The following is a 27,082-nucleotide window of genomic DNA, read 5'->3' as shown; positions in this document are numbered from 1 at the left end:
AGCTTTACTTCAATGAGACTGTCTCTATTTCCACAATGGACTGGAGACTGCAATGAGTCCCCTTGTGGGGAGAAGGGCGGAGTAGAAATATATGAAATAAATAAGTAAATGTAAACAACTTCTTATGAATGAAGTTATTGAATGAGTACATGATGAGAAAAACTTGCTTCACTAAGCTTTTGGAACACAGTCAAGAGATCTTTATGTAATCCATGTTCTGTTCTGGAAATGGCTATTTCACTGCCATATGAGTCCAAAGATTTTCAGGCCTTCGATTGCTTACTAGTAGAGCAGCATCTTCTGCAATGGAGGAACTGTCACCTTGGTTGTGATAGACCCCGAGCATTCACTGTTTCTTCTTTCTTCTTCCTATCCTAGGAGTGCCACTGGTGAGGCTTGGCATGAAATCATGCTTTCCTGCCTGGCTGGGAGGCCCTGTGATGTAAAAGCAGATCTTGATGGCAATGAGTGTGGCAATGAGTTTGCATACTTCTACTTTGTTTCTTTCATCTTCCTATGTTCTTTCCTGGTGAGTCAAAGGATTTAAGAGGAATAAAATGGAGTTGGGAACTGGAGAGTAATGCAGAACTCATATACGGAAATAGAACGCTAATGTGAAGAGGTTCAGCCATAATTGAATGAGCAAAAATGGGTATGCTCATCTTTCCTTAAGGTGAAGCTTCCATTACAAGATAACATTAAAAAATGTTCATTTTCCCATTATTATTAAGTATTCAGTAACAGAACTGGCAGATGGAGGAAGAAGGGAGGCACAAGTCTTCACATTTTTAGATATTCTTAATGTGTCCAGATTGCAACTGACATTGATGGATGCTTAGGCAATGCAAACTAAAGGATGACAAGGCATAGTTGTTATTTGTTTGTTTGTTTGTTGTTTACATACTAAATTAATTGCATTTTATTGTGATCTCTTTTTATATGTATCTCATTTTTTATCGTCAGGTTTTTAACTTTATCTTGATTTAATATTGCTTTACAGTGCCTTGAGTCACATGTTAGGAAAAATACAGGATGTCAAATAAGAAAAATAAATAATGGTAACAGTTATAATAATGAAAAATATTAGTATAGCTAAATCCCCTCTCTTGTCAGAGGAAAACTGGGGCTTTTCCCCTGGTACTAACATGACAACATTTTGCCAGAGAGAAGATATAGCTTTCCTTCTATTACTGTGTGTCACTTGTTTTTATTGGCTATTCCTAAACAATCCTCAGTGTTCTGTCATGAAATCTTTTTACTTCTCTTTCCCACCCCAAAATATCCCAGTGATGTTTGAGAAATTTTGTAACATTTTAAAATATTATTTGGCAATTGTTAAACTTATGATTGTATCAATCCAGCAAAAGACCTCCTATTAGAGATTCAAGAAAATATACTTTTTCTTATTGCCAATGGAAATATTGAGAACTGTACATATTTTTCAGATTTGGAAGCTTTTGAGAAAAATTATTAAAAATGGTATTTTACATCAAAAAAAATCCCAGCATATTGTACAAAAATGTAATATATGCACAAAATAGTTATTTTGCAAAAATTAGTTTTTCACAAAATATTTTTGCATTTTTTTCACAAAAAAAAATCTGAAGTTATTCAAAATAATTTTAAAATATTCAAAACTGTTTGTAAACTCAGTTCAGGGTAGGGTTAGGGTTTGGGTTAGGGAGGGGATTGAGATTTTTGTTGTTGTTCCCATGTCTCACATAATGAGCAAAATAAGTTACATTTTTACATCTATAGTTCAGCCTTGCCTTTTTAAAACAGAAACAGGGGAGTAGATCCCATCTCTTTGATGTGGCAACTTTATGGACCCATTTTGCCCTTTAATTCTAGACTGGATTTCCTAAACTAAATCTGCATAGATCTTGATGTCCACTCTCTCCAAATGGTCCTAGGTTCAGTAATAATGTTCTGTCTCTGTTGTTTATTAAAGGCCAGGCACTCAATTTTCCTTGCTAACAAGTCCATTCCATAACAACTCTGGGAGGACTGGATATAATTACACAAATACCTCCTGGTTTTGCAAACATTATTTAAAGCTAAGACTAATAGCTGCATTCTCTTGCACTTACTCACCTTTTAAACAGTAATCTAGACTAGCCCTGAAAGAGTTACATGAGTGCCACAAAAATTCAGCAATACAGGCTTGTGCCCACAAAAAGTTTGCAATAGTGTTCTTTCTTTTGCACATGGGAGGGATGGATGAGCTTTTTTGAACTTGGCAACAGATTACTCTAGATGCAGGTAAGGATTGCTGTGAATCTTGGAACCAGAAGTATTGGGGCTCAGTTCCCTTTAAACATTTGCCAGCTTTGTCGAATAGCCTGTTGCTCTGAACAATGGTGTATTTATTTTATGAAAGAATTGGCTGGGATGTATTGGCTGGGTACTCACTTTTACAGTTGTGGCTGTACCCTGACTACCTGATGGAGACTCCCAGGTTCTTGAGCATGCCTTGGAAGGCAGAGGGGTGCCACTTGCAGTTAATGTGCTGCTAGGCTGAATACATACATATTAAACAGCAGCTGCCCATAGCTGACAGAGGTGTCTCGGAATTTGGGCACAACCAGGCAACTGCCTGGTTAGCCCCTATGGATGGTCTGTCCTGGCCAGAGGTAAAGCAGGGAGCATGGCTTGAGCACTGATCAGTTCTACTGCCTTACATATTGGTAGTACTTCATGTTTGGCTAGTGAGCCTTGTAATGAAAATGGTTTCAATAGAAATTGACAGTTCAAGGACAATTTTTAGTCTTGCTTTAACAGTCCCAACTGGGTTACTATATTGTAACTCCTAAACGTAGTCTACATAAATCTCAAAAGGAGAATAGTACAACTGTCAGATTCATATACATAACACAACTGTCAGTGTATATACATAACATAACTATTTAGTCTTGCTTTACAGTCCCAACTGGGTTCTAATAGTTACTATACTGTGACTCCAAAACATAGTCTACATAAATCGCAAAAGGATAATAGTACAAATGTCAGATTTATATACATAACACAACTGTCAGGATTATATGATAAAACACAACAACAAGTAATCCCCGATACAATATTCTTGTTTCGGGGATCCTTCTTCAGGCTGTGAATAGTCTATAGCAAACTTTTGATGAATGATATTTTCTTCATATAATCCATGGTCTCAAAATCTTCTCTTATGTTTATATAAATGTATTGCTGTTTCTTTAATTAGGCTTGCACAGTCCTGCTCCAATTCAAAGCTTTCTTGTGTTGCTTATCTTTTGTTGTGGCTCAAGCAGAGCTCTATCAGTTCTTTTCACTCACAATAATTAGAACCCAGTTGAGACTCTTAAGCAAGACTAAAAATTGTCCTTGAATTGTCAATTTCTATTGAAACCATTTTCATTACATTGCTATATAGATATCTGTGCATGGCTAGTGAGCCTCCAATGGGGATCTAGATGGACACTGTGCTCCTTCTTCTCATATTCTCATAGATGGTGCTGTTTCAGATACATAAGAATCAATACTATGACAAAAATTCTTATATGATGCCTTAATTTTGCACCTGAGAGAGAGAGAGAGTAAGATCAGGCTTTGAATCCTTCACAACCCATTCCCTGATGTTATAGATACTTCTCAGTTGATTAATAGATAGTTTTATAGCTACGCCCTCTGGTGGCGCAGCGGGTTAAACCGCTGAGCTGTTGAACTTGCTAACTGAAAGGTTGGTGGTTCGAATCTGGGGAGCGGGATGAGTCCTGCTGTTAGGCCCAGCTTCTGCCAACCTAGTAGTTCAAAAACATGAAAATGTGAGTAGATCAATAGGTACCGCCTTGGCAGGAAGGTAATGGTGCTCCATGCAGTCATGTCAGCCACATGGCCTTGGAGGTGTCCATGTACAATGCCGGCTCTTTGGCTTAGAAATAGAGGTGAGCACCACCCCCCAGAGTCAGACATGACTAGACTTAGTGCCAGGGGAAACCTTTACCTTTACCTTATAGTTACAAAGAAGACCTGCCTCTGCATCTCTAATGGTCTATGTCAAATTGTGGTTGGTGAGAGTAAAAGAGTATATGTAAATAAATGGAAACCTCCTTATCTGTTATTTTATATGCTTGTTTTTTGTTTCATATGCTGCTGTTAGGTCTACCAGTCTGCATTTGTGAATTTTTAAAAGTCTGCCCTTAATAATTCATATAATAAGCTAAATGTGTGTATGTGCCACATATTATTAGCAAATCCTTCTAACTTGTTACTTAAATTCACATCAACTTTGTCTCCATGTCAGCCTCTTGGCGGTACATGTGTCTGAAGTAATACAAGTATCACCAACAATATTAGTGGTAGTGGTATCGGAATCTCTTATTATCTAATGTGTCTGTCCATCATATGTCCATCATATTTCTTTGATATTACAGATGTTGAACCTTTTTGTGGCTGTCATCATGGATAATTTTGAATATCTGACCCGTGACTCCTCCATTTTGGGGCCCCACCACTTGGATGAGTATGTACGTGTGTGGGCTGAGTATGATCCTGCTGCCTGGTAAGGACACAGATACCTTTCCTATTCCAATACTGAACCCATGGGCCCAACCCACGTAAAAGCATGGGAAAATGGATCAGGCTGATCCAAGAGTGGGAGCACACCAAAAGGGAAACTGGAGCAAGGGGAGGTGGAGAAAATCATCGCAGCTGGGGAAGAAGGCCGGAATCCAAGATTCCCATTTTCAGATCCAGTAGATTAAGGATAATTTGCGAGAAAGAAAATTAAGACTCCTGCTTTCTCTTAATTAACTACATCCTGGAGGGATACTGATCTGGTAGAAGTATCAATACATTTGTGGGAGAGAAATGGACTAGAACAGTTGAGTAAGAAGGATTTAAGACTCCTCGGTTCAATTCACAGAAGAGGAATATAATCATGTTTGATCTGATCTAAATGGGCAATGATTTGAAACTGTCTTGAGAGATATAGTTGTTATCAGATGTGATAAGAGGACAAGGCAGCCACCTAAGCTGAAACAGACTGGAGCCATTGCCTCTGTTTGCATGCAGCTCCATTGTGAGTCACCCCCACTCCCCAAGCTCAGCTCCAGTCATCATGGAGCTGCAACCTTTGTCACTTATTCTGCCATTCCCATTTCCATTCCTGTTGGCTAATTTCTTTGGGTCTTACTAGAAACAAGTGAATGGAAGATGTTGATGTGAGGGTTTATGGGTGATTAACATTTCCTCTTTTAATTTTAGGTTTTTGCAGCTGGATTCTATGACATCCACACATACACACACATTACCCCAAATGTTCAAAGAATATGCTGTTTTTCTCCTTCTGCCCAGAGATATCCCTTGCTACTTCCCTATGCTGACTTATGGGCTACATAGCCCCTAAACCAGGAAAACTGGTTGTGTGCTAGCAGATTTAAGTCAGATATTAATGGTTTTAGTGAAGCCTCTGATAGTTAGCCATGCTTTGTGATTTCTGCCACAAAGCATGGCTGAGCAAAGATGGGCTATTAAGGTGTTGTATGTAGCTTGAACATAATCTACAGATGCTACGTATTATTCAGCAGTCAGAAATGCACACAGTAGTTCTATTAGCAATAAATAACACACTTCTTGCATTTTTTCATGTAGACAGCTCTGTGTGTGTGTGTGTGTACGTGTGTGTGTGTGTGCACGCCTGCTGGGGTCTGTCCTTCTCTTCTAATGTATCATACCATTCTGATAATTTTGTTGATGTTTTGCTTGATAGGAGGCCAGGCACTCTGCTGCTGCAAGTAGGTACAGTCAGCAGAGTCATGATAACTGGCACCTAGCAGAAGGTCCAACCAATTTTCTCTTAATATTATTTATTATCCCTGTGCCCTGTTGAGAGTGATTGCCCGTTGTGTCCAGGTTTAATGTGTTTGTTTACGCTGCCAGCCCTAACTGGCAAGCCCTGCCAAGCCCAGCTGAGGGAGTGACTATGATGGAGCCGGTGCTGTGCAGGGGCAGAGATTCTGGTCTGCCCCCACTCAAGCACTGGTTTCCCTTACACACATTAATTGTTAATAGCCCTAATGAAAAGAAAGGAACCAAAATATATGCCTATGTCCTAAAATCCACGGCACAATGACTGATTCAAAAGGGCTATTGGAAACTTTAGAGAGGCAACGATACCTATTTTAACAAAAGAAATATCTTGAGTTGGGACTCAAGACTCAGGTCTTCCTGACCACCTCAGACTTCAGACTCAGTTCACTCTATCATTATTTTCCTAGCCTAGTTTCTCCTCTTCCATATTAATTCATAAAAAGAGTACTGGGCATCTTCCTTCTCTAGTGCTTGTAAGGAAACCTGTTAAGCTGCCGTGAAACCCTCTGTGCAAAGTCCTAAGAGGTCCTTTTCCTTCTACCACAGCCCATGGGAATATCCAGCTGTTCCTTATAAACCTGAGGGAGTTGGTATGGCTGGACTTAAGGTCTCTCTCTAGCCAGCAGTCCTTCTATATTCTGTGTGTTCATGACAGTATATGTGTTTCTCTTGCCCTGTAGCGTCTGCACTAACCCCCATGTATTCTTCTTGCAGTGGCCGAATTCATTATAAGGATATGTACAGTTTATTACGTGTAATATCTCCCCCCCTGGGCTTAGGCAAGAAATGCCCTCATAGGGTTGCTTGCAAGGTTTGACTTACACTAAAACCTGCTAGCATCAACGGAATGAATGTTGCTTATGGTTTCTTTAATATATATATTTCATATATATATATATATCTGTATCTGTTCACATACCTATCTATATATTGCACTTGGAAGAGTAACTTAGTAATGTAATTAGCCAACAGAATGCGTGAAATGATGCTGCCACCCAGACCAGTAACGCATGGAGCATACCGGTTACCTTGAACCATTTCTGCTTGCTGTTAGCTGGAGCTAGGCCTGGAGGGTTCTATGAGTCTCTATAACCACCTCAGCCATCCTCTGCACATTAATACTTCATCTGGGGAGGACAGAGACTCCATTGACACCTCTGCCATTTCTCCTTCCCTTCTTTCCCTTGTTTCTTTCCACCCTCCCTTTCCCACCACCTTCTCTCCCTGTAGTCTCCTCTCCTCCCACATTGGCAAAGAGGGGCTTCCTCATCTCAATCTATCTTTCTCTTTCTCTTTCTTTTCTGTGGTTCTTCATTATTATGTAGACCTGATCCTTCCCTCATTGGCCTGATACGCCCATGGGGATTTTGGTCTGAGTTATATAAATCTCAAAAACTGAACAAAACAATGGGGCACATATTTAAGTTAAATCTGTTCCCTCAAGTGATAGAAAAAATAATTCTGAATGTCTTGAGTATGTGCTAATGCATTTTCCTGGGTCACAAGAACAGTTTAAGGAGCTGTCTTTCTACTCACAGTCATCCACGAACACTAAGCATATTCAAATTCTTTGCTGACAAGCAGCACAATAATCTTTACATTTTTATCTTCCATTTTTTTCCTTTTTCAATTGATTTCCAATATTTTTTCTCTTCTTTGCATCTCTCTCTCTCCTATTTTTCCGTGTATTTTTTCTTTTTAAATTATTTTTTTGTTTTTTTGTTTTTTATTTTTTTTAATTTTTTGCTCCCAGGGGCCGGATGACTTTCATGGACATGTATGAGATGCTGAGACATATGTCTCCACCCCTGGGGTTAGGGAAGAAATGCCCAGCCCGTGTTGCTTATAAGGTAGAATATTTTTAAAGAAATAAAGAACAAAAATATATTTCAAGTTAGCTTCATTTTTATCTTTTTCTCCTCCAAGGACAAAAAAAAATGTCAATCTGTAATTTTTGTACATTTCTTCTCCCTCCCCTTCCAATCCAATTTCTTGAGCAGTAACAGTGTGTCCGTTCAGTACTGTTAGCGTTCCATGTTTCAGAGACTCCATTATGGCCAGTAGATGTGGGGGCGGGTAAGAAACAAGTCCAAGGTGCATGCTCCAACTCAAAATTCCCACCAAAGTGTCACTAGCCCATCTTTCCATATCTAGCTCTAAAAACATTTGATTTTCCATTCCTCTTGCTACCCTTAAACCACCTAAACAACTGTGATTGCTCTGAGACTACCTAAGCAATACAAATACCTCCAAATGAATTGGTTATAACAGAGCCGGAAGGGGAAGAGAGATCAAAGCCCCAAAACAACTTAAATGAAGACATAACTTTTATAAAAGTTAGTTTATGAGGATCAAGGGAGGAAAAAATCAAATTGATATAAAAATTTAGTTAGCAGCATTAGAACAGTAGATTATAGCACAAGAAATATATGAGGTGGGCACATTTCTCTCTTTCAAAAAACTCTAAACATTATTACTCCTATCCAATCAACATGTGATATACTTGGAGTTATTATAAAAGATGTCCCACATATGCAGTTGAACAATGTAGCCAATATCTAGATGTTTGTTCTCCACTAGCTATTTCAGATTGAATCCATCAATTGAAATGTACATTTCTGTGTTTCCATTCTCCTTGGATGGAGCACACAAGTGAAACAACATACAGAATCTGAGTTCCTGTTGAGACCTTTACAGCACAATTGAATCCTTCCTAATCATGACTGATCCACTACGTAACATAACATAATATAACATAACATAACATGAGCTAGCATGAGGTGGTTTTTGATGCACAAAGGCTGAAGCTCTTCTTCAGACTTCATGTCATAACATCTGTGCCAGAATCTGCATTTACTTTCTCCATACCTGGAGGACACCCAGGAAACTAATCTGGATAAATCTATGATTAGAGTTGGTCCCATATAAACACACCATATTGTAGTGAGAATCTGAATAATTGCCTTGTGCCAAGGTCTGTCTGTGTTTATTTTCTCAGTTTCCAAAGGGCATCCAGGAAATTAGATTTGGTCCTATGCAAACATACTGGGTTGAACAGAGAATCCAAAGATTATCATTCCAACCAGGAGTGAAAGGTTGGAATGATATACAGCCCAACAACAACAATATTTTTGGTTCCTTGGTTTTTAAGGCCTGTTCCTGGGGTTATTTGGGGCACTGATTCCAAAAATTGGATTGGATAGACTACATCAGCTCTAGTTTCTTAGATATGATTATTATTAAATGGGTGCACAAATAATGACTGTTAGATGACATATCTTCTGTATCTCAAAAACTAAAGCTGATGCCATTTTAAAATCAGCTCAAATACAGGCAGTCCCTGAGTTACAAACATTCAACTTACAAACAACTCATAGTTAAGAATGGGGTGAGACAACAGGAAATGAGAGAAATCTATCCCTGGGAAGGGAAATTCACTCCTGAAAAATTATCGAGGGAGAAAGGTGTTTCCACCAAAGCTTTAGCATCAATCTTTGTTTTCACAGCCAGCCATTTTTTCAGAATCCAGTAATCACAGAGACAGAAAGTGAAGTGAATTCTTCTGAACAAGGGCATGGTTGGCTAGCTGGAGTTACACTAAAAATGTACCTGTTCTGACTTACATACAAAATAAACTTAAGAACAAACCTACAAAACCTATCCTGATCGTAACTTGGAGACTGCCTGTATATCCAGAAACAGGGCTAATATTTGAGGCACCAAAATGTGTATTGGCCAGTGTTAACAAAGAACGAATGCGAGGACCCAAGAGCCAAGTATTTTGAGATACAAATCAAATTGCTGCATTCTGCCTTTTTCCAACTTTTTCAAGAAATAAAAGCAACAAAAACAAAATGCAATTTAAAAAACAATGTCTTTTTTGATCCTTGGCTAGCTGAAACAAAACCTGAATATCATTCCAAGAGTCAACCTAATATAAATTGCATGGTTTCAATAGTTTGAGCATTGAACTAGAACTCTGGATAATTTATTGGTTGATCTTGGGCAAGTCACATTCTCAGCCTCTGAGGAAGGCAAAGGCAAACCCACTCTGAACAAATCTTGCCAAGGAGACCACTTTAGTGTCAACATAAACTAGAAACAATTTGAAGGCATTCAACAACAGCAACTATGATTCATTCACATATATAACCTTGGTGTGGTCACTTTTTTAAAAAAAAAGCCAACCTAGAATAATAGGACCTCATCAGACGAGGGATTTTTCTGCAGCACACTGCCAGGGGGAGCCCGCCAGAACCTGTCATATGCCACAAGGCTACTTCCAGCGGGACTCTGTTGGGCTCCATCCTGACAATGTGCTGGCACCATGCCAGCAGCATACTAAGTGAGAGCCCATATCCTCATTGAGGGTGACTACCTGTATCCTCATTGAAGACGCTGGAGACAGCACGGGAGGAAGCTGGGGACAACGGGGAAGCATAGTGGAATGGCAGTCCATGACTAACCACAATAAGGGGACAAAACTGGGTGCTGCCCCATGGTTTTCATGCTCCCTCCATGTGATGAGGACAATAGTGTAAGCCAGGAATTTAAATTGTATGGGATGCCTGTGTTTTCCCACCTTTCCACTGGAAGAAGGGTCTTTAAGCTGTCCTTGTTATCAAAGCAAGAATAAATCTCCCCTGTAATTTTAATGAGACAGAATCACTTATTCTGATGTATGTGTGTTCATATAAATATCAAATAGTGTCCTAATCATTGGCAGTTAGATTTCCATCTTTCTAAGTGAAATTGCTGGACTTGTCTAAGCAAATTGAATTCTTCAGTATTTATGTCAACACAGGTTCCATAGCAATAGGATAGGCATGGTTACTACAAGCTACATTAAAATGACATAGAATCATTGAGTTGGAAGAGATCTCGTGGGCCATCCAGTCCAACCCCCTGCCAAGAAGCAGGAAAATCACATTCAAAGAATCCCCAACATGTTGTGCAATTTAACAATAAAAATAGTGGTATTTTAAATAATAAATAAATAAAGGAAAATATTCATTTCTGAGTTAACTTGGCAAACTCTATATATAGGTTTTAAAAGCCAGAGTGGGGTAGTGACTTAAGCATTGGACTACAACTCGAGATCAGGGTTGAAATCCCTATAGGCCATGGAAACTCACTGGATGACCTTGGACAAGTCAGATTCTCTTAATCTCAGAAGAAAGCAAAGATTAAATCCTGTCTTAATTTTCCCAAGAAAGCACTGTGATAGGTTTGTCTTAGGATCACCATAAATAGGAAATGGCTTGAAGGTACACAACAATAACAACTATATTGGTTTCAGATCCCATGTTGCAGAGATCAGTTTCCTAGTACATACCAGGATTTGATATGCTCCCTTTCTCCTCCCATTTAAGCCTAACCTAGGAATATACACTTTCTCTTTGTTGCATGCAAGAGTATTGCAATACGTGTCAAGGTAAAACTTCTGCTTGAGAGCAGGTGCAAATACATACAAGTACTTGTCTTCATCCACCTACCTTCCACAGAATTACAGTTATTTTACTGTCAACATTGCTCACTCATGCCCTTCCGGCTTACTGTAAAATGTTAGGGCAATGTTTTCATTATTTTTCTAATTGTTCTTTTGATCTCTTCAAGTCACTTAAAACAGATACCCACACCTTTTCACAGCTTCTGCCTCCATAATGACGTAATTTCCTATGAAAGAACACAACCTTAGGGGAAGTAGTTGAGTATTTTTTAAAAAGAAATAAATTAACCTACTTTTCTCTCCACCCCTTCTCTCTGCTGCTTCATGCCTCCTTCTCTGTCAATGCAATTCTAACCTGTCAGAAGCTTTTCTCCCTTTGTCCCACCCAATATCTCCATATTTTAGTCCTAATCCTTTTATACACCTCAGTAGTTGATTCATCACTACATCTTCTTCCTCCTTCCTTTCCAAAACTCTGCCACTCACTTTTCAACAACCCAAAGTTTCCCTGTGACCTTTCCCTAGTATGTATGTGTGAGTGCATGTGATCTCCTCTTCACCTCAATCAGTTATTGGTTTCTCTTGCTGGTTCTTGGCACAGCTATTGAAATGTTCACTTACTCAATGGAAGGGGCTTAGGGATTTTGTAGTGATTGAGAGTATAGAGAAGTGGTAGACAATATACCAAATAACATTCCTAATCAACCAATAAAAAATAGTTTAGGTGTCAGCTTATTCAGTTGGCTTTGCTATGCAGAAATTACCATGGATATGTTACTTAACTTAAGAAAAAGGTTAGGGAGAAATCAGAGACAAATGATGACATGCATTCAGAGAACAGCAGCAATGAGAAATGAAGTGCTTCAAAAATGTATTGGTGAGTAGAATATATTACTTGTAATTGAGATCTTCAGATGGATAACTGTTGCCCCATTTTTAAATATGCTTCATCCATTCTCAGGTGGTTTCTACACAGAAACTATAATGTAGTTTGAAGCTAGTTCAAAGATGGAGTGTCTGCAAAATGTGCAACCCCAATGCACACATCAAGACAGAAATGGCGTATTTAAAAATAATCACCAGAAAACCTGGAACAAGCCAAAAAGTGAGCTGCAACATATTAGAGTATCAAAATTGGAACCAGAAAATGTGGAGCGCTTGCACTGAAGAACTTTTAAAAAGTGGAAACACAGCTGGCTGGAAGATAAATAATCATTCCTCTTGCTGTCCACCCGTTTGTTTCCTGTGACCTGCCGTGATTCAGCAGTTATCTCAAATGGGCATGGATATGCAGTGCATCTCAACAGATTGGTTAAGAAGAAAGACCCACATTTTCCAGTGGCTGTTTAGCTGCAGATACTGGCATTCCTGGGTTTGGTTTGATCCGCATTTAGCAGATACTGTGGTCACCATCCCAACCTCAGACTTCTTTTTGGGGTGTTTGCACAGCATAACTAGTTCTTTTTTCATCCATTTGCTAACTGTCTAGAATTGACCCTTGTTTCATGCCACAAAGAAAGAATAGAAACAAGGAGTACTTTGAAGGTGGAGGAGACCAATATTCTATGCATAGACATATGTCAGGTACTCAAAGGGTTTGAAGAGAAATTAAGGGTCATCTTTATCACCCTGCTTTACTTATGGAGGAGCGGGGGGGGGGGAGGTGTTTCAACTTGCCCATTATATTGAAAGTACGATTGTATCTATCTGCCCTCTGATGCTTGTCTAATACTTCCCTTGTGGTCCCTGCATTTCTATATTGCCACGGTAGACATGATTAAAATTCCAGAAGTCCCAGATTTTATTTTGAAGATTTGTAAACATTTTATTTATACCAAAATATTTTCCGTCAACTTGCAGTATAACCAGGGACTCTTTATACCTCAGGTCAGTTTATTTTAACCCAGTGTAAAGTTGGAAAGAACAAGAACAAAACCTCGGACTTGAATCAGTCTGAATGTGCCTTTAGGTCAATTGAAAGTTCACAAAATACTGTTCAAGCATTTGAAGAACTCAAAAGTGCATAATTCTTTGTGGGCTTTGATTTGGCCTAAGGAAGATAATTTCAGTAATAATGATTTTACACATAAATCTAAACTAAGGTAAATCCAATGAGTCAATTCCTGAATGTAAGTAAACATTAATGTAAATCATACTGATTCAGTGATTCTACTATAGCTAGAGCGAGCAGTTATATTTTGATAGCACATTTTTCTTTAAATTATAAAAACTCGAGCAGTGGCAAATATTAATAATTCAGTCCTCAGATGCTTCTTCCTACTACATTATGATAGCTCCCCTCCTACCTTTTGAGGGGAGAGCTCTCTTGGTAACTCCTTTTCCAGTGATCAATTCCAATTTTGAAGTTGGAGTATGAGTGGGATGTTAATTTTTTCTTGGTATTTCTAAAAAATTCTAATACTCAAATAATGAGAAATAGATTATATGCTTTTGGAGATTTTTATATCCAAACATATGCACAAAGTAAGAATCCTCACTGTGGCATACTATGATAGCTAGACAGGTAGGACTGTACCCTTCACACGATATTAAGCAACTTGTAGTGACTTAAATTTGGAAAACCTTCAAACTAAAAAGCAGTTGCAGAAGAGAAAATGGAAGGTAGAAAAATAATGTGAATTAAAAGACTTAGTGAATGCATACAATCACAATTGCACATTATTTCTTAAAATCTAATTAAATCTGGCAATTTAAAAGTGCATATAAATGTTTTCTTCGTCGTCATCTCAGTGAATCACCCAACTGGATGTTCTGTACCTGTTCAGAGCATCCTTGAGACTTTCTAGAACAGTAGTTCTCAACCTGTGGGTCCCCAGATGTTTTGGCCTTCAGCTCCCATAAATCCTAAAAGCTGGTAAACTGGCTGGGATTTCTGGGAGTTGTAGGCCAAAACACCTGAGGACCCACAGGTTGAGAACCACTGGTCTAGAATTTCTAGGCAGAAGCTGCTTAGCGGTAATCTAACCTATTCTCCCAAGCTCATATCAGGCACTTGTTGCTGCCCCTACCCTCACATCCTTTTTATCCGTGCTACAGTAGCTCCTAGGAACCTTCATTATTGGCTCAATTTCTTTCTGTGAAGGCGTTTCATATGTTTCTTTCTTTCTTCACTAGTTTTTGCCCACTTGGGATAGATTATCTTAGAATTAAGTATATTTTGTGTCTCAAAGTTTTGGCAGGTCCCTTCATTGCTTCACTCTTTGTCTCTCTGATTCTCTCGTCTGAGATGAGTAATGGCATCCACCATGGATTTCAAACATTGCAAGCAATACAACAGGACCTTGCCTGACATGGATGGGCATTTTAAGTGCCTTGTCTGCCTGGTGCACTCCTGCATATATTGTCAGGCTTTCATACCTCAGATACAAAAAATTAGAGGCCTATTGGAGATCTTTTCTTTACCATATGGTATTATCATACCTTCTCCAGCATCAAATCTGACAGCAGCGGGCCTGTCAAATTTTAAGAGTGGATGCCTTTCAGTTTCAGACATCCCTTTGATCTCCAGTACAAAACCTGCTTCTCCACCTGCATCATCCATGAAAGCAGCTGTTAAACGCTCCACTGAGGAGACAGGTTCATCAGAGTCCAAGAACTCTAAAACTTCTTCCCACCAATCCTCTGACAAGCTTAGTTTAGATACACAGCCTAGGCAAAAGACTGGTGCAAAGAAAAAAAATTGAAAATATGGAATTGTTCGCTATTGAGAGATTGACTTGATCCTATTGTGGAAAGCTATGCCACAATGATGCAGAGATCAGAGAGGCCATGGATTTGTGCATCTGAACAGGATCGTTCTCCTCCAGTATTGTACTCCAGGCAGAAGGCCATTCTGAAGGAGAGATTGTGGACTCTTCACCACATATTTTGGAGCATCCCCCAACTTCTATGCCATTTGGAGTTGTGCCATCTCAAAAGCTGGAGTTGAAGTCATCTGCCCACGACAGACTCAACAAAATAACATACCATAATCTGGTTCTAAGACAGAGTTTGGGAAGGAAGATCCCACGAACTTGGAGATGATGCTTCACCATGAGTCCTGCCACATAGTATCCACTACAAGTACCATGAGGACTTTAGATTGGATCCTCCGACACCTCCGCCAAGGCCCACATCCTTGCTACATAGACATCACCTGGATTTTCCTCCAAGATGGGGTCAAGACATCTAATTGGTCTGTGGGGACTGGTATTATGAACCACATTTTCCTGCAGTCTCTGAAGTGGAGACTTTTGCATTGTCAAGTTTTTGTTATCCAGATGGCTCTCCCAAACATTGGGTCTCTCTGATTGATGCCCCAAAGCCAATGGATAATTTATGGGCTTTTACAGATCAAGTTCTTTTGATGGTAGATGCTTTGGTTCTGCAGGTTAAGCAATCAACCCAAATCATTTATAACCCACTATAATGAGATGTCCAAAAGGCTGCCCCTCCATCAACTTTCCTCCATTTTTGCCTCATCTCCTACAATTTATGAAACTGTCCTGGACGACACCATCATTAGTACTACAGGATCAATAATAGGCACTAACCATGGTTGTCCCACCATCCAAAGATGAATAGTTGAGGCTAAAACCAGGTCCTCCCAGAAGCTTCACTCAGCTCTGGCAAATTGCAAGGGGAAGAAGCTTATTTGGGATCTACTCTCTTCACACGCATTGCAACCTATGGTGCCTGCATGGAGAACTATCAGCGCAACCGTGCAAATTCAGTGGCTCTGTTTTTGATAAGTTAGACAGCAAGGACAGGAAAACTTTGGCAACTTTTCACTAGGAGGCCTTCTTCTTCCACATCATCAAGTCCAGCTGGCAAAGCACACAGCAGATACAACTGGAAAAATGCTGTCACATGTTGTACCCATACAGTGCCACACTTAATTGAGGTCATTTGGGCTATTATCTCCTATCAGAGCTGTCATCAAGGACATGCCATTTGATGACTCAGGTCTGTTTAATGAAGCCATCCATTCAAAATTTTAAAAACCACCAAGAGCTTTGAACAGCTGAAAATAAATATGGCCTGTCAGCAAAGACCTCATACATGTCTTTTCGAATAAGATGGCATCAGAATTAATCCTACCATAGCCTGTCCATTTCACCTCTATACTGACCAAAGTCATTCTCACAGCAATGGTGCCAACCTTGTTCAAAGCTAGTGAATTCACTAATTGTAAGAACTGACTCTGAGCACTTCAAACCAGTGCTTTTGCATTGGCCATTCGGTCAACTCACAAAAGGACAAGTTACCCCACTGTTTATGGATAGACTTGCTCAGTATGCCCATGTCTGGTCAAGAATAACCACAGACCAGTGAGGAAAGATCCACAAAACACAGCCTGCAGCTTTGATTCTTCAGGAGATCGACATCCATTGAGGCAGAGCTTCAGACTCAATGTTTTTTCTTTCTGTTACTTGCAATCTCCCAAAGAGACAGTGATCTCTAACAAATCATGAACCTCAGGGCTGTCAACAATTTCATAAGACTGAAGCATTTCTAGATGGTGACTGTCGCGTCAGTCCTACCACTTCTTTGTCAGAGAGATTGGTTTGCCACCCTCAATCTCAAAGATGCGTATTTCCATATTGTAGTGCACTCTCAGTGCTGACAGTACCTTATCTCTTGAATCAGAGACATATATTTCAGTTTTGAGTCCTACCTTTTGGCTTGGCAATGGCACAGTAGGTGCTCATCAAATGTATGGCAGCAGTGTCCACATATCTTCTCACCTACTATGTTTCCATCTATCCTTACCCTGATGCCTAGCTGGTGGTGGCATACAGGAAACCATGGTTACTACAAAACATAGATTTGTTCTTCATCTACTAAACAAGCTTGGCCTCATACTGAGTCAGGATAAATCTCATTTACTCCCAACACACTGCGTCCAGATTCTAGGGATGCTATTTGATTCCATTGAGGAAAAGACTATTCACAAACATTCAGAATGCTGTCCCCCACTGCTGAAAACACAAGAAAATGCAAGCTAAGATATTTCACCCTGCTTGGTCACCCAGCTTTGGCCACAGTTCTGACTCTGTTTCCAAAACTTCATATGAGACCTCTGCAAATCATGGTTCCTACAGCACTTCAATTCTATAAGAGAATCACAGTTGAAGCACTTCTCCATCATGTCTCTGACAAATTAGAGCTCTCTCTGTTTCCACAGAGACTTTCAAAATGAAATGTGGATACAATTAGACTATGTTATGGACTGGTTGGAATAATAATAATAATAATAATAATAATAATAATAATAATAAACTTTATTTGTATCCCGCTACCATCTCCCCATGGGACTTGATGCGGCTTACATGAGGCCAAGCCCAAAATACATCAAACAACATCAATAATACAAGATTAATAAATAATCATTAAATTACAAATCATATAAATCACATAACAAAACAACTATCAATAGTGACATATAAACAGTTTTGAAACCGCTGGGCCAAATGTAATATGCTTACGTGAACAGGTAAAATATAACTGGATAGGCTTTTTCAGAGAGAAACGAGGGAACAACAATCCATCCTAAGTCAGTATTAAAGTGCATTATAAGGGCATATTGCTGAGAGTTCTCCTATTCTGGGAAGGCACACTGGAACTCCCATCTTCTCAAATTTGAGCACATACTACAAGGGCCACAAAGACATCTACAGCTTTTATTAAGGGTATTACCCCAGAGATTTCCAGGACTCTTATTTGGAGCAACCCTTCTACTTTCATCTTACACTATAGACTGGACTCTAGATATGTTGCTGACACGACTTTTAGTAGGACAGTATTGTTCTGTGTTTCCTGAATTCAAATTCCTACTTTGTCCTGGTTTCTTTCATTCAAGGGTTTTATTATTAATAGACTACAACAAGAGTTTTTTATAAAGGGATCAATGTTGTTCTGCAACTGTTTTTATGTGTCTTGATGTTGACACATTTACCTCAAATTCAAAATGTTTTACCTTGAATTCGTAGCATCATGATGTCTCTTTTACAGACATTTGGCATATGTTTTTGCCACATGTTCTTCTTGGTGGCTGTGTCTTTTCTGTGTACTTGAATGGGCTCAACCCAGTGAAATGTATGTGCTAACTGTGTGCACAGTTATGTATGTGCTAATTAACAAAGCATGTATTTACACCATAAATCATTCCTTAATGCAAGCTTTATTCTTGGTTATTTAATAAAGTTTTATATTTTCCTTAATTACCTAACTCTTGGATGCCATGACTCCTTCCATCCATGGTCCTTAGTTTTTTAGTCACCCAGTTGTGTGATTCACAGAGAATATGAAGAAGGACAGGTTGCTTACCTATAACTTTATTTCTTCAAGTGGTCATCTGTGAATTCACACAACTGCACCCATCCTGGGGCAGCAATCCATACCTTATATGCACTTGGGATAATGGGTGGGGTTACTGCTAAAAACATTTATCTCTAGAAATTCTGGACAGTTTTGAAGATGCTCTGTGCAGGTACAGAACATCCAGTTATGTGAATTCAAAAATGACAACTCAAAGAAATACAGTTACAGGTAAGCGACCTGTCCTTCTCAAGTAGAAGGGAATGCTCTAATCAGTATTACAAGGAAGAATATTCCAAACATACGGAGAAGCAGGTTAGATGACTCAAAAATAAGTAAATAAATTTGACATAAACAGAATGAGATAAGAATAGATTTGAATAATTGTGTATTGTTTTGATCCAGGCCCAGAACATATACTCTGTTCTTATTTCCTTTTTATTTAAGTCACAAGCGTTTTATCTTTAGTATAACATAGCATACTAAAGATAGCATGGTATGCTGTCTTTAATATAGCATACTAAAGAAAAGGGAGGAAAAATTACAAAAGTTAAACAAAACACTGGAGTAAAAGAAGCAAGCAAAATCCCACCAAGAGTTAAACATGTCAACGCAGATTTGACTGAACCAGGCAAGCAGATACAAACTTATCTTCAGAGTGAGGGAATATAAAATACTACAAGAAAACACAGGAGAAAAGTTGTTCAAGCATTTAAATTTTTTTCAAACAAATCAACAAAGGCTAAATGAAATGTATGAGAGCCCACATAGATAGAAGAAACTTGTTAAACTTAAATAGACGATTTCATATTTAAGTGATGGCCTAGCATACAAGAAGAATATTATGAAAGGACTGGGGTAAACAAACTGAGAATTTTGGTAGAATTAAAAACAAAATAAAGACTTTTTCATGTAGATAAACTCCTTACAACCTGTGATAAACGCCTTACAAGCATCCTGGAAAACACTTTATGACACAATTATTCAAATCACTTTGGAAAATACAGTGATAGTTACATAAACAAACAGGGAGGGACACATTCTGCTGTTGTACTTGATCTTGCTATGACTCTATGGAATTGGTGTGTTCAAAAGTATATTCATCCTGTTACAGTACTTCTAGCACTCACGGACAATGCTTGTGTACTCCAATACAAACAGACCATGTCAGATGATGAATTCCTGTGTCTGACATCCGGATGTGAGACTTCAAGTCTCAGATTTGTTCACTTTCCCAATGCTCTTACTACAATACATTCTGAGCCCTGTCACGTGCACAATGGAGGACCTTCTTACAGCGACACCAAAGGCACTCCAAGTGGCCAGTTTCTGGTCAAAGGAAATTTAGTATAATGCCATTTTTAAATATGTTATAACTGTATTTTAAATTCGCTTCTGACACAATAAATAAATAAATGCATTCCCAATTAACACCAAGTGTTCTTATCTAGAACAGATTGGGGTCAAATGTCTCTTGGGAATGCTTTCTGCGTAGATGGTCTTGATCTCTCTTTTTCCCATTTTTTCCCATTACTTTCAGGAGAAGGTTTGAATTGTCTAGACACAGATCCAACACCATTCTAATAGTGCCCTGTTAGCTGAGACAGCTATGATTTGGCCAATTTTTTCAGCTGTCAAAAGGCCGTTTCATGCATCCAACCTACTTTCACATTCTCACAATCAAGTCCTCCATCTGGAACTTGAGATTCTGCCACTCACAACATAAAAAATAACATCTTGATTTCTCCTCAGCGCTGAGGTGTATTCTTGACTTCATGGAAGGACTCCACTAGAAAATCTTATCATTACAAATGGAAAAGATTTTAGTTTGTTTGCAATGTCAAGGTCTGATCCCTCTTCTCCATCTTCATTGTCTAATATTTTGCATTTTCTCTAACACCTGGTTTACCTGGCTGCAGTTGTAGCCAACCAACTCTGCCCTTTCCTTCCTTGTTTTTGGATCCTGTAATAAAGAAGTTCGTTAAAGATCTATATCATCTTTATCCTTTAGTGACACCACCTGCTCCACCATTGACACTGTCACTAGTATTTTCTCAACTTACACATGGCTCAATCAAATCTCTGGCAACAGATGATGAACAACTGCTTCCCTGAAAAGCCATGCTCCTTGTAGCTGTAACCTCTGAGAGACACATGGGCAAGTTTAAGGTGTGATGTTCCCTTCCAGATTTTTCATCAGGATGAAGTTGTCTCCCCTCCCAGATGTCACTTTTTTTCAAAGATGTTTTCATACTTTCATCTGAACCAAAATAATATTCTTCCAACATTTTATCCACAGCCATATTTCCATCAGGAAAGATCTTTTCTTAGCCTATATGTATAGAATCATAGAATCATAGAATCAAAGAGTTGGAAGAGACCTCATGGGCCATCCAGTCCAACCCCCTGCCAAGAAGCAGGAATATTGCATTCAAATCACTCCTGACAAATGGCCATCCAGCCTCTGCTTAAAAGCTTCCAAAGAAGGAGCCTCCACCACACTCCGGGGCAGAGAGTTCCACTGCTGAACGGCTCTCACAGTCAGGAAGTTCTTCCTAATGTCTTCCCAAAAAAGACTGTTTGTTTGTATGTTAGGCCTTGACTTACTCTGTTCCTCATTTTGCTCTGTTCTGGAAGTCTAAAAGACTGTTTGTTTGTTGTGGCGGTAGACCTAAAACAGGACTCTAAGTGTCTTCCCAGAGACTTTCCAAATGGGTTGTCCATACAATCGGTTTAGTGAACTTTCAGTGATTCTAAGAACACATTCCACTAGAGTGTGGCCAATTTCACTGCACTTCTATGTGGTGTTCCTTTAGCAGACGTCTGCAAAGCCGCAACATAATTGCAGCCATCCACATTCATCTAGATCAGTGGTTCCCAATTTGTGCTCCATGGAGCCCTGAGGACTCCACATGCACTTACCGGGGCTCCACAGCCACCCCAGGCAAATAAAATATATAAAAATTGAATGAAATTAAAGAATAAGAAACAAAGTTTAATCAAAATGAGAAAAATAGATATTACATTTGGAATACGAAATTTCCAAGTTGAATTTTGCACCTTTAACAGGGCACTTGATCATTCTGCTGCCACTAGCTCCAAAAGTATTGACAATGACATTGGGTAGGGTGCCAAAGTGTCACACACACTCTGTCGTGTGCTACATTTTAATAGCCCTTTCTGGAACTGAATGTCCACATCATTTCTTGTAACTGCATATTCAGTAAGTTTCTCCGTTATTCTTGACCCTTTGAAAATTCCTGGAATCCACTCAAACCTTCTTGGAATCATATAAAATAAAGGCTGGCTAGTCGATTTGGAGCCACTTCACAGCAATAACATTCATAGCAATAACTGTGATTTCTTAGCTATTCTTCTGAAAATTTTCTATGCATTTGAACTTTTAATGAGTTTTAGTTCTGTTGTGTCGTGTTCTACTCATACATTCAAACCCCGAACTACTGCAATACATTTCCAGTAGAAAAACTTTACATTATGAATTGACTCAGGTGCTTTTATTGGTATTCAAGTAGGTAAGTACTTGTATTTTGTTACAAAATTTTATTTGCTTTATTTTGTATTTTGGTTTATGAAAGATAAACTCCATTATTCTCATATCCCTGTGTGATTTTCTTTTAGGCATAGTTGCTGGCTTCAAATAGGTACTTTGAAGAAAAAAAATGTTATGTTTGAAAAGGAGGACAAACCAGCAACTCACTCCATTACTTCGCCAAATGAACAAATGGCAAAAAAAGACAACCAAGCAATGCACTTAACCAGTTTTTTTGTCAGAAGAGAAAAAGAAAAGAAACTATTTCTGACTGTGGCTCCACCTCAATTGTTGTTTGCAAAATCTGGCAGAAGTGGGCATTGGGGAACACACCTCCCAATACAAAACGAAAATATGAAGAAAGTTACTTGAATATGGAATTCATAGAAACGAATGATAGTTGGCCTCTCTGTGATTTGTGGAAATATGTTGACCAACAGTTCCATATTTCCTGCTCAACTGCAGCGTCATTTCAAGGGAAATGCCCTCAGTGGTGCAGTGGGTTAAACCCTTGTGTTGCCAGGACTGTAGACCGACAGGTCGCAGGTTCTAATCCGGGGAGAGCACGGATGAGCTCCCTCTATCAGTTCCAGCTCCCCATGTGGGAACATGAGAGAAGCCTTCCACAAGGATGGTAGAACATAAAAAAAAGATCTGGGCATCCCCTGGGCAACATCCTTGCAGATGGCCAATTCTCTCACAACAGAAGCAACTTGCAGTTTCTCAAGTCACTCCTGACGCCCAAAAAAATCGAGTTAAAAGATAAACTGTTTGATATTTTTCAAGAGGAAGTGCAATGAAATTTAGCAGTTTTCCTTCCTTCACTTGCTTAGTCTCCAATCCCATCGTGCATTTTGTTCAACTCCATCTTCTATGGGTTTCTTCAACCTTTCCAGGGCCACCCATCCATTACACATTCACTGATGGTGGAAAGGCAGTGATGGGTCACAGTGCTAGAGCCATTGCCAAAATTAAAGGTAAGGCAAAGAAATGTACCAGCAGCCATTATATTATTCATAGATACACACTAGCCTTGAGAAAAATGCCTTCTAAGCTTATGATAGTGTTGAATGAGACTATAAATAATCGATTATATAAAATCACAATCTCTTAAATGCAGGCTCTTCAAACTAATGTGTGAAGATTTGGGAAGCCACAGTGAGTCCTGCTGCACACTGAAGTAAAAGGGTTGTCTCAAAGTAAAACATTGACATATTTGATGGAACTGCATGCAGAGATAACAGCTTTTTTGGTGGACCATAATGCTCTATTGACAACAGTTTTAAATAATAAAGACTGGGTGTGCAAACTGGCGTATTTGGGCAACATTTTTAGCAAAATGAACTAAATGAATCTATCATTGCCAGAAAAAATTGGCACAGTTTTTGATGCAAACACGAAAGTGTCTTCTTTTAAGAGGAAACTTGTATATCAGTTGGAGTGCATGGAAACGGAAGATATCAATTGCTTCCCACATACAAAAAGCATCTTGAATTAAAATAACATCAAGATTCAAGAAAAAATACAGAGAAATATTCAACCGCATCTCAAAGCTTTGAAATACATATTTGAACATAATTTTTAACAGCAAAATGGAAGGTACTTGATGCCTTTAAATGGATACTGAATGTATTGAGCATGAACAAAAAGCCACCCAGCTTAAACTCAGCGGAATACAAGTCCTCACAGATTTGACACCTTATAGTGAACTAAAAATCACATTTCAAAATCAGTCTACCAGAGTTTTGACTGCACTTACAAGATGAATTTAAAGTCTTGTCTGAGAAAGCAAAATTAAAGTTGGATTCTTAGTCTATACAGTCTCAAAACAAAATACAGAAGCCACTTAAATGCAAAATCAAACATTATACTGCAATTGTCATCAATTGAACCTAAAATAAGAAAACTGCAAAAAATTAAGTTAACTTATAATGTTTATATGTTATTTTATGTTATTTCATGTTATGTCTTAATTTAGGCCTACTGTTGCACTACAGTGCACTCTACTTCTGTTATAATGCAAATGGTGTGATTTATTGCTCTTGGAAAGCATTTTTATATATGTCCAAGTTTTGTCAATATCATGTGTAATGGTGGTAGTTGAGACAAATTTGAGATATTATGTTTTTTTAAATACAATTTCATTGCATATACATTATACAATTGTTTAGATATCTCTTTACTTTACGTTACTCCTAAACACCATTAACTTGTAAAATATAGAGTAGGCCTAAGGGGCTCCCCCTTAAAAATTTATTCTAAAAAGGGCTTCGCAAGCCAAAAATTTTGGGAACCACTGATCTAGATTATTGACTGCATTGCACGTCTAGAACTGATGAAAGTTTTGGATGAGCTGTTCTCTCCTCTGTTTCCCCATGACATGATGGGGAAAAGAGAGAGGGCACATGGGGTGCCACGAGCCACCCTGTCCACCTTTCCTTTTGCTGGTGATTACCGTGTGAAGAGGTTCTCAGTCTGCCATCCTCTGATAAGTCTGAGTTTGTGTGAGGAACAGAGACCACTAGGAAGAAGAACAGGTTGCTTCACTGTAATTGTAGTTCTTCAAGTGTCATCTGTACTCTCACAAAAACCCACCCTACCTCCCCTCTTTCTTTAGTAGACTTCAGAACCGAAGTAGCTTAACAGGCTGGGACATGCATGAGCACAAAACATATTTCTGTGAGGGCACAGACAACTACTCAAAGAACCACATTTACAAGTAAGCAATCAGTTCATATCTTGGATGTAAGAAATATACAAAATACTGGAATCACATGAGTATATTCCGTAGTTCAAGGACCGAAATCATGTATTTTTCACAAAGTTTGGATTATTTCTTTCACTTTTTTTGAAGGTACAAACTATTTGAGTAGTTTCTGCAAGTCGTTCCTGAGACAAGATCGTGCCACATTTATATCTGTGTTTAATATACACCATTTTGGATGTGTACGAATTAGTAAATACATTAGAATTGGTTTTCTTCAGTCATACAGCCATGGGTATGTTTCCATGTGTTGAATCTAATTTATACGTATGTGAAATATCCACCAAAGTGCAGAAATACCATTTCTTAAGTTTTAATCAGTTCATCTTTTTGTAACAGTGGGAGGAGAGTGATTTGTAAAACTTAAAATTTGTACATATTTACTCAGAAGTACATATTTACTTAATGAGACTTACTTCATGATTCATGAGTGTAGGATTGTACTTTGAATAAACCAGAGAAACAAACAAAAAGCAGTGGGGCTAAATGGAAACATAATGGAATGAAGAGAGAACACTGAGGTCAAAATCAGATATATAAAATAATAATTAATTTATCTATTATCTCAGAGGTATTCATGTTAAGTTTCAACTTCTATCCAGTTGTGTGCAGCCTTAAGTTGATCAGCTCATCTGCATATCTATATTACAGACTGACTACCTGTGGCTTTCTATAGTTTTCCCCATCACCTGCTACTTGATTCTTTCAGCTGAAGATGACAGGCAGGGCTGTAGCCAGAAAAAAATTTCGGGGAAGGTTGACAATTTCGGGGGGGGGGGTTGAAAATTTCGGAGGGGGGGGGGTTGAAACCTGCCTCCTAGCTCACGCTGAAGCAAAGAGCACAGCAGGGGGCAGAGCAACCTTCCATAGCCTGCAGCTCCGCCCCTGTCAACCACCTCCACCAAGTCTGGCTTCCTTAATGAGAGCATTCAACACACACACACCCAACTTGGTTGCTTCACTACATCGGCTATTGCTGCAAGTAATGACAGTGTGAATAAATTGTCAATATTTGCTTGAGATAGTGCTTACAGTTCTGGAGGGACTCTTAATTTTTTGCATCTCATAGACTTAGCATGGGGATTTGGTTAACCAGTTAAAATTCATGAGTAAACCAGGTTTTTAAAAAAAATCTGAAACATTTCGGGGGGGGGAGTTGAACCCCTAAAACCACCCCCTCGCTACAGGCCTGATTAACTGGCATACTTTATATGTGAAGCATGTGCTCTGATGCTCATGCCCTGCTGCCATCAGAATGCCAAAGAGCTGAATGGTATGACCATACAATGCCAGCTGGTGCACTCAAATTTCACTTTAATAACAAGTATCATGGTAATTGCCATATGACTATATCTCTGGTCTACCTTGGCCACTAGAAGTAACAAGTTTTTACAAGAAGAAAAAAATACTGTTTATACTCGAGTATAAGCAGACCCTGAGGCATCTAATTTTATCACAAAAAACTGGGAAAACACATTGACTCGAGTATAAGCCGAGGGCAGGAAATGCAGCAGCTACTGGTAAATTTTAAAAAAAATGCATTAATTGACTCTTCAGTAGCTTAAATGTTTTTGAATGTTTACATTAAAGTGTAATTTAAGAAAACACTGTCCAACTCTGATTAATCCATTATTCTAATCTTCTTCAATGTAAATGTGCTTATGTATCCTTCCTATAAAAATAAAGAGAGAAAATAATAAATGTAATAAAAATAATAATACAGTAAAATAATGGAAATGTAATAATAACAGTAATAATTGTGTAAAATAATAAATGTAATAACAATAATAGAGAAAAATAACAAATGTAATAATAATAGAGTAAAGTAATAAATTTAATAATTATTATAATAACAACAGAGTAAAATAATAATTAGCCTTGACTCAAGTATAAGCCAAGGAGGGCCTTTTCAGCCTTCAAAAGGGGCTGAGAAACTAGGCTTATACTCATGTATATATGTACATTAAGAGCATTTTCTATTCCAGTGGGGACAACTCTCCCCAAGAAGAAGCTTGTCAAAGAAAGCGTTGATTGCAATTTAAATACAATCTGGTATTGTGTGTTTTGCATGCACAGTAAGTTAAATAATTGACTTGCATTTAAAAAATCAAATATATCTTGTTATTGGCAGTCCTTCAGAAAGGAAGCCAAAGTA

The 27,082-nt window shown here is 38.6% G+C and overlaps 1 protein-coding gene across 8 annotated transcripts in view; it reads left to right on the top strand.

Annotated features, from left to right (window-relative positions):
- Nucleotides 1-27,082, top strand: part of CACNA1A (calcium voltage-gated channel subunit alpha1 A) — a 340,921-nt gene that overhangs the window by 275,289 nt on the left and 38,550 nt on the right. For 5 of the 8 annotated variants that reach the window (XM_067463749.1, XM_067463750.1, XM_067463747.1 and 2 more), the window contains 3 exons: nucleotides 379-529; nucleotides 4,407-4,534; nucleotides 6,559-6,655. In XM_067463749.1, coding sequence (XP_067319850.1) covers nucleotides 379-529; nucleotides 4,407-4,534; nucleotides 6,559-6,655 — 376 coding nt within the window. Of the gene's footprint in view, nucleotides 1-378; nucleotides 530-4,406; nucleotides 4,535-6,558; nucleotides 6,656-7,597; nucleotides 7,695-27,082 lie in introns of all 8 variants that reach the window. The other 3 variants (XM_067463748.1, XM_067463751.1, XM_067463753.1) reach the window with 1 other exon arrangement.

Source organism: Anolis sagrei, chromosome 2, assembly GCF_037176765.1.
Source record: "Anolis sagrei isolate rAnoSag1 chromosome 2, rAnoSag1.mat, whole genome shotgun sequence".
NCBI lineage: Eukaryota > Metazoa > Chordata > Lepidosauria > Squamata > Dactyloidae > Anolis > Anolis sagrei.
Note: the sequence above shows the minus strand (reverse complement) of the source record. Positions and strands in the feature narration are given on the sequence as shown.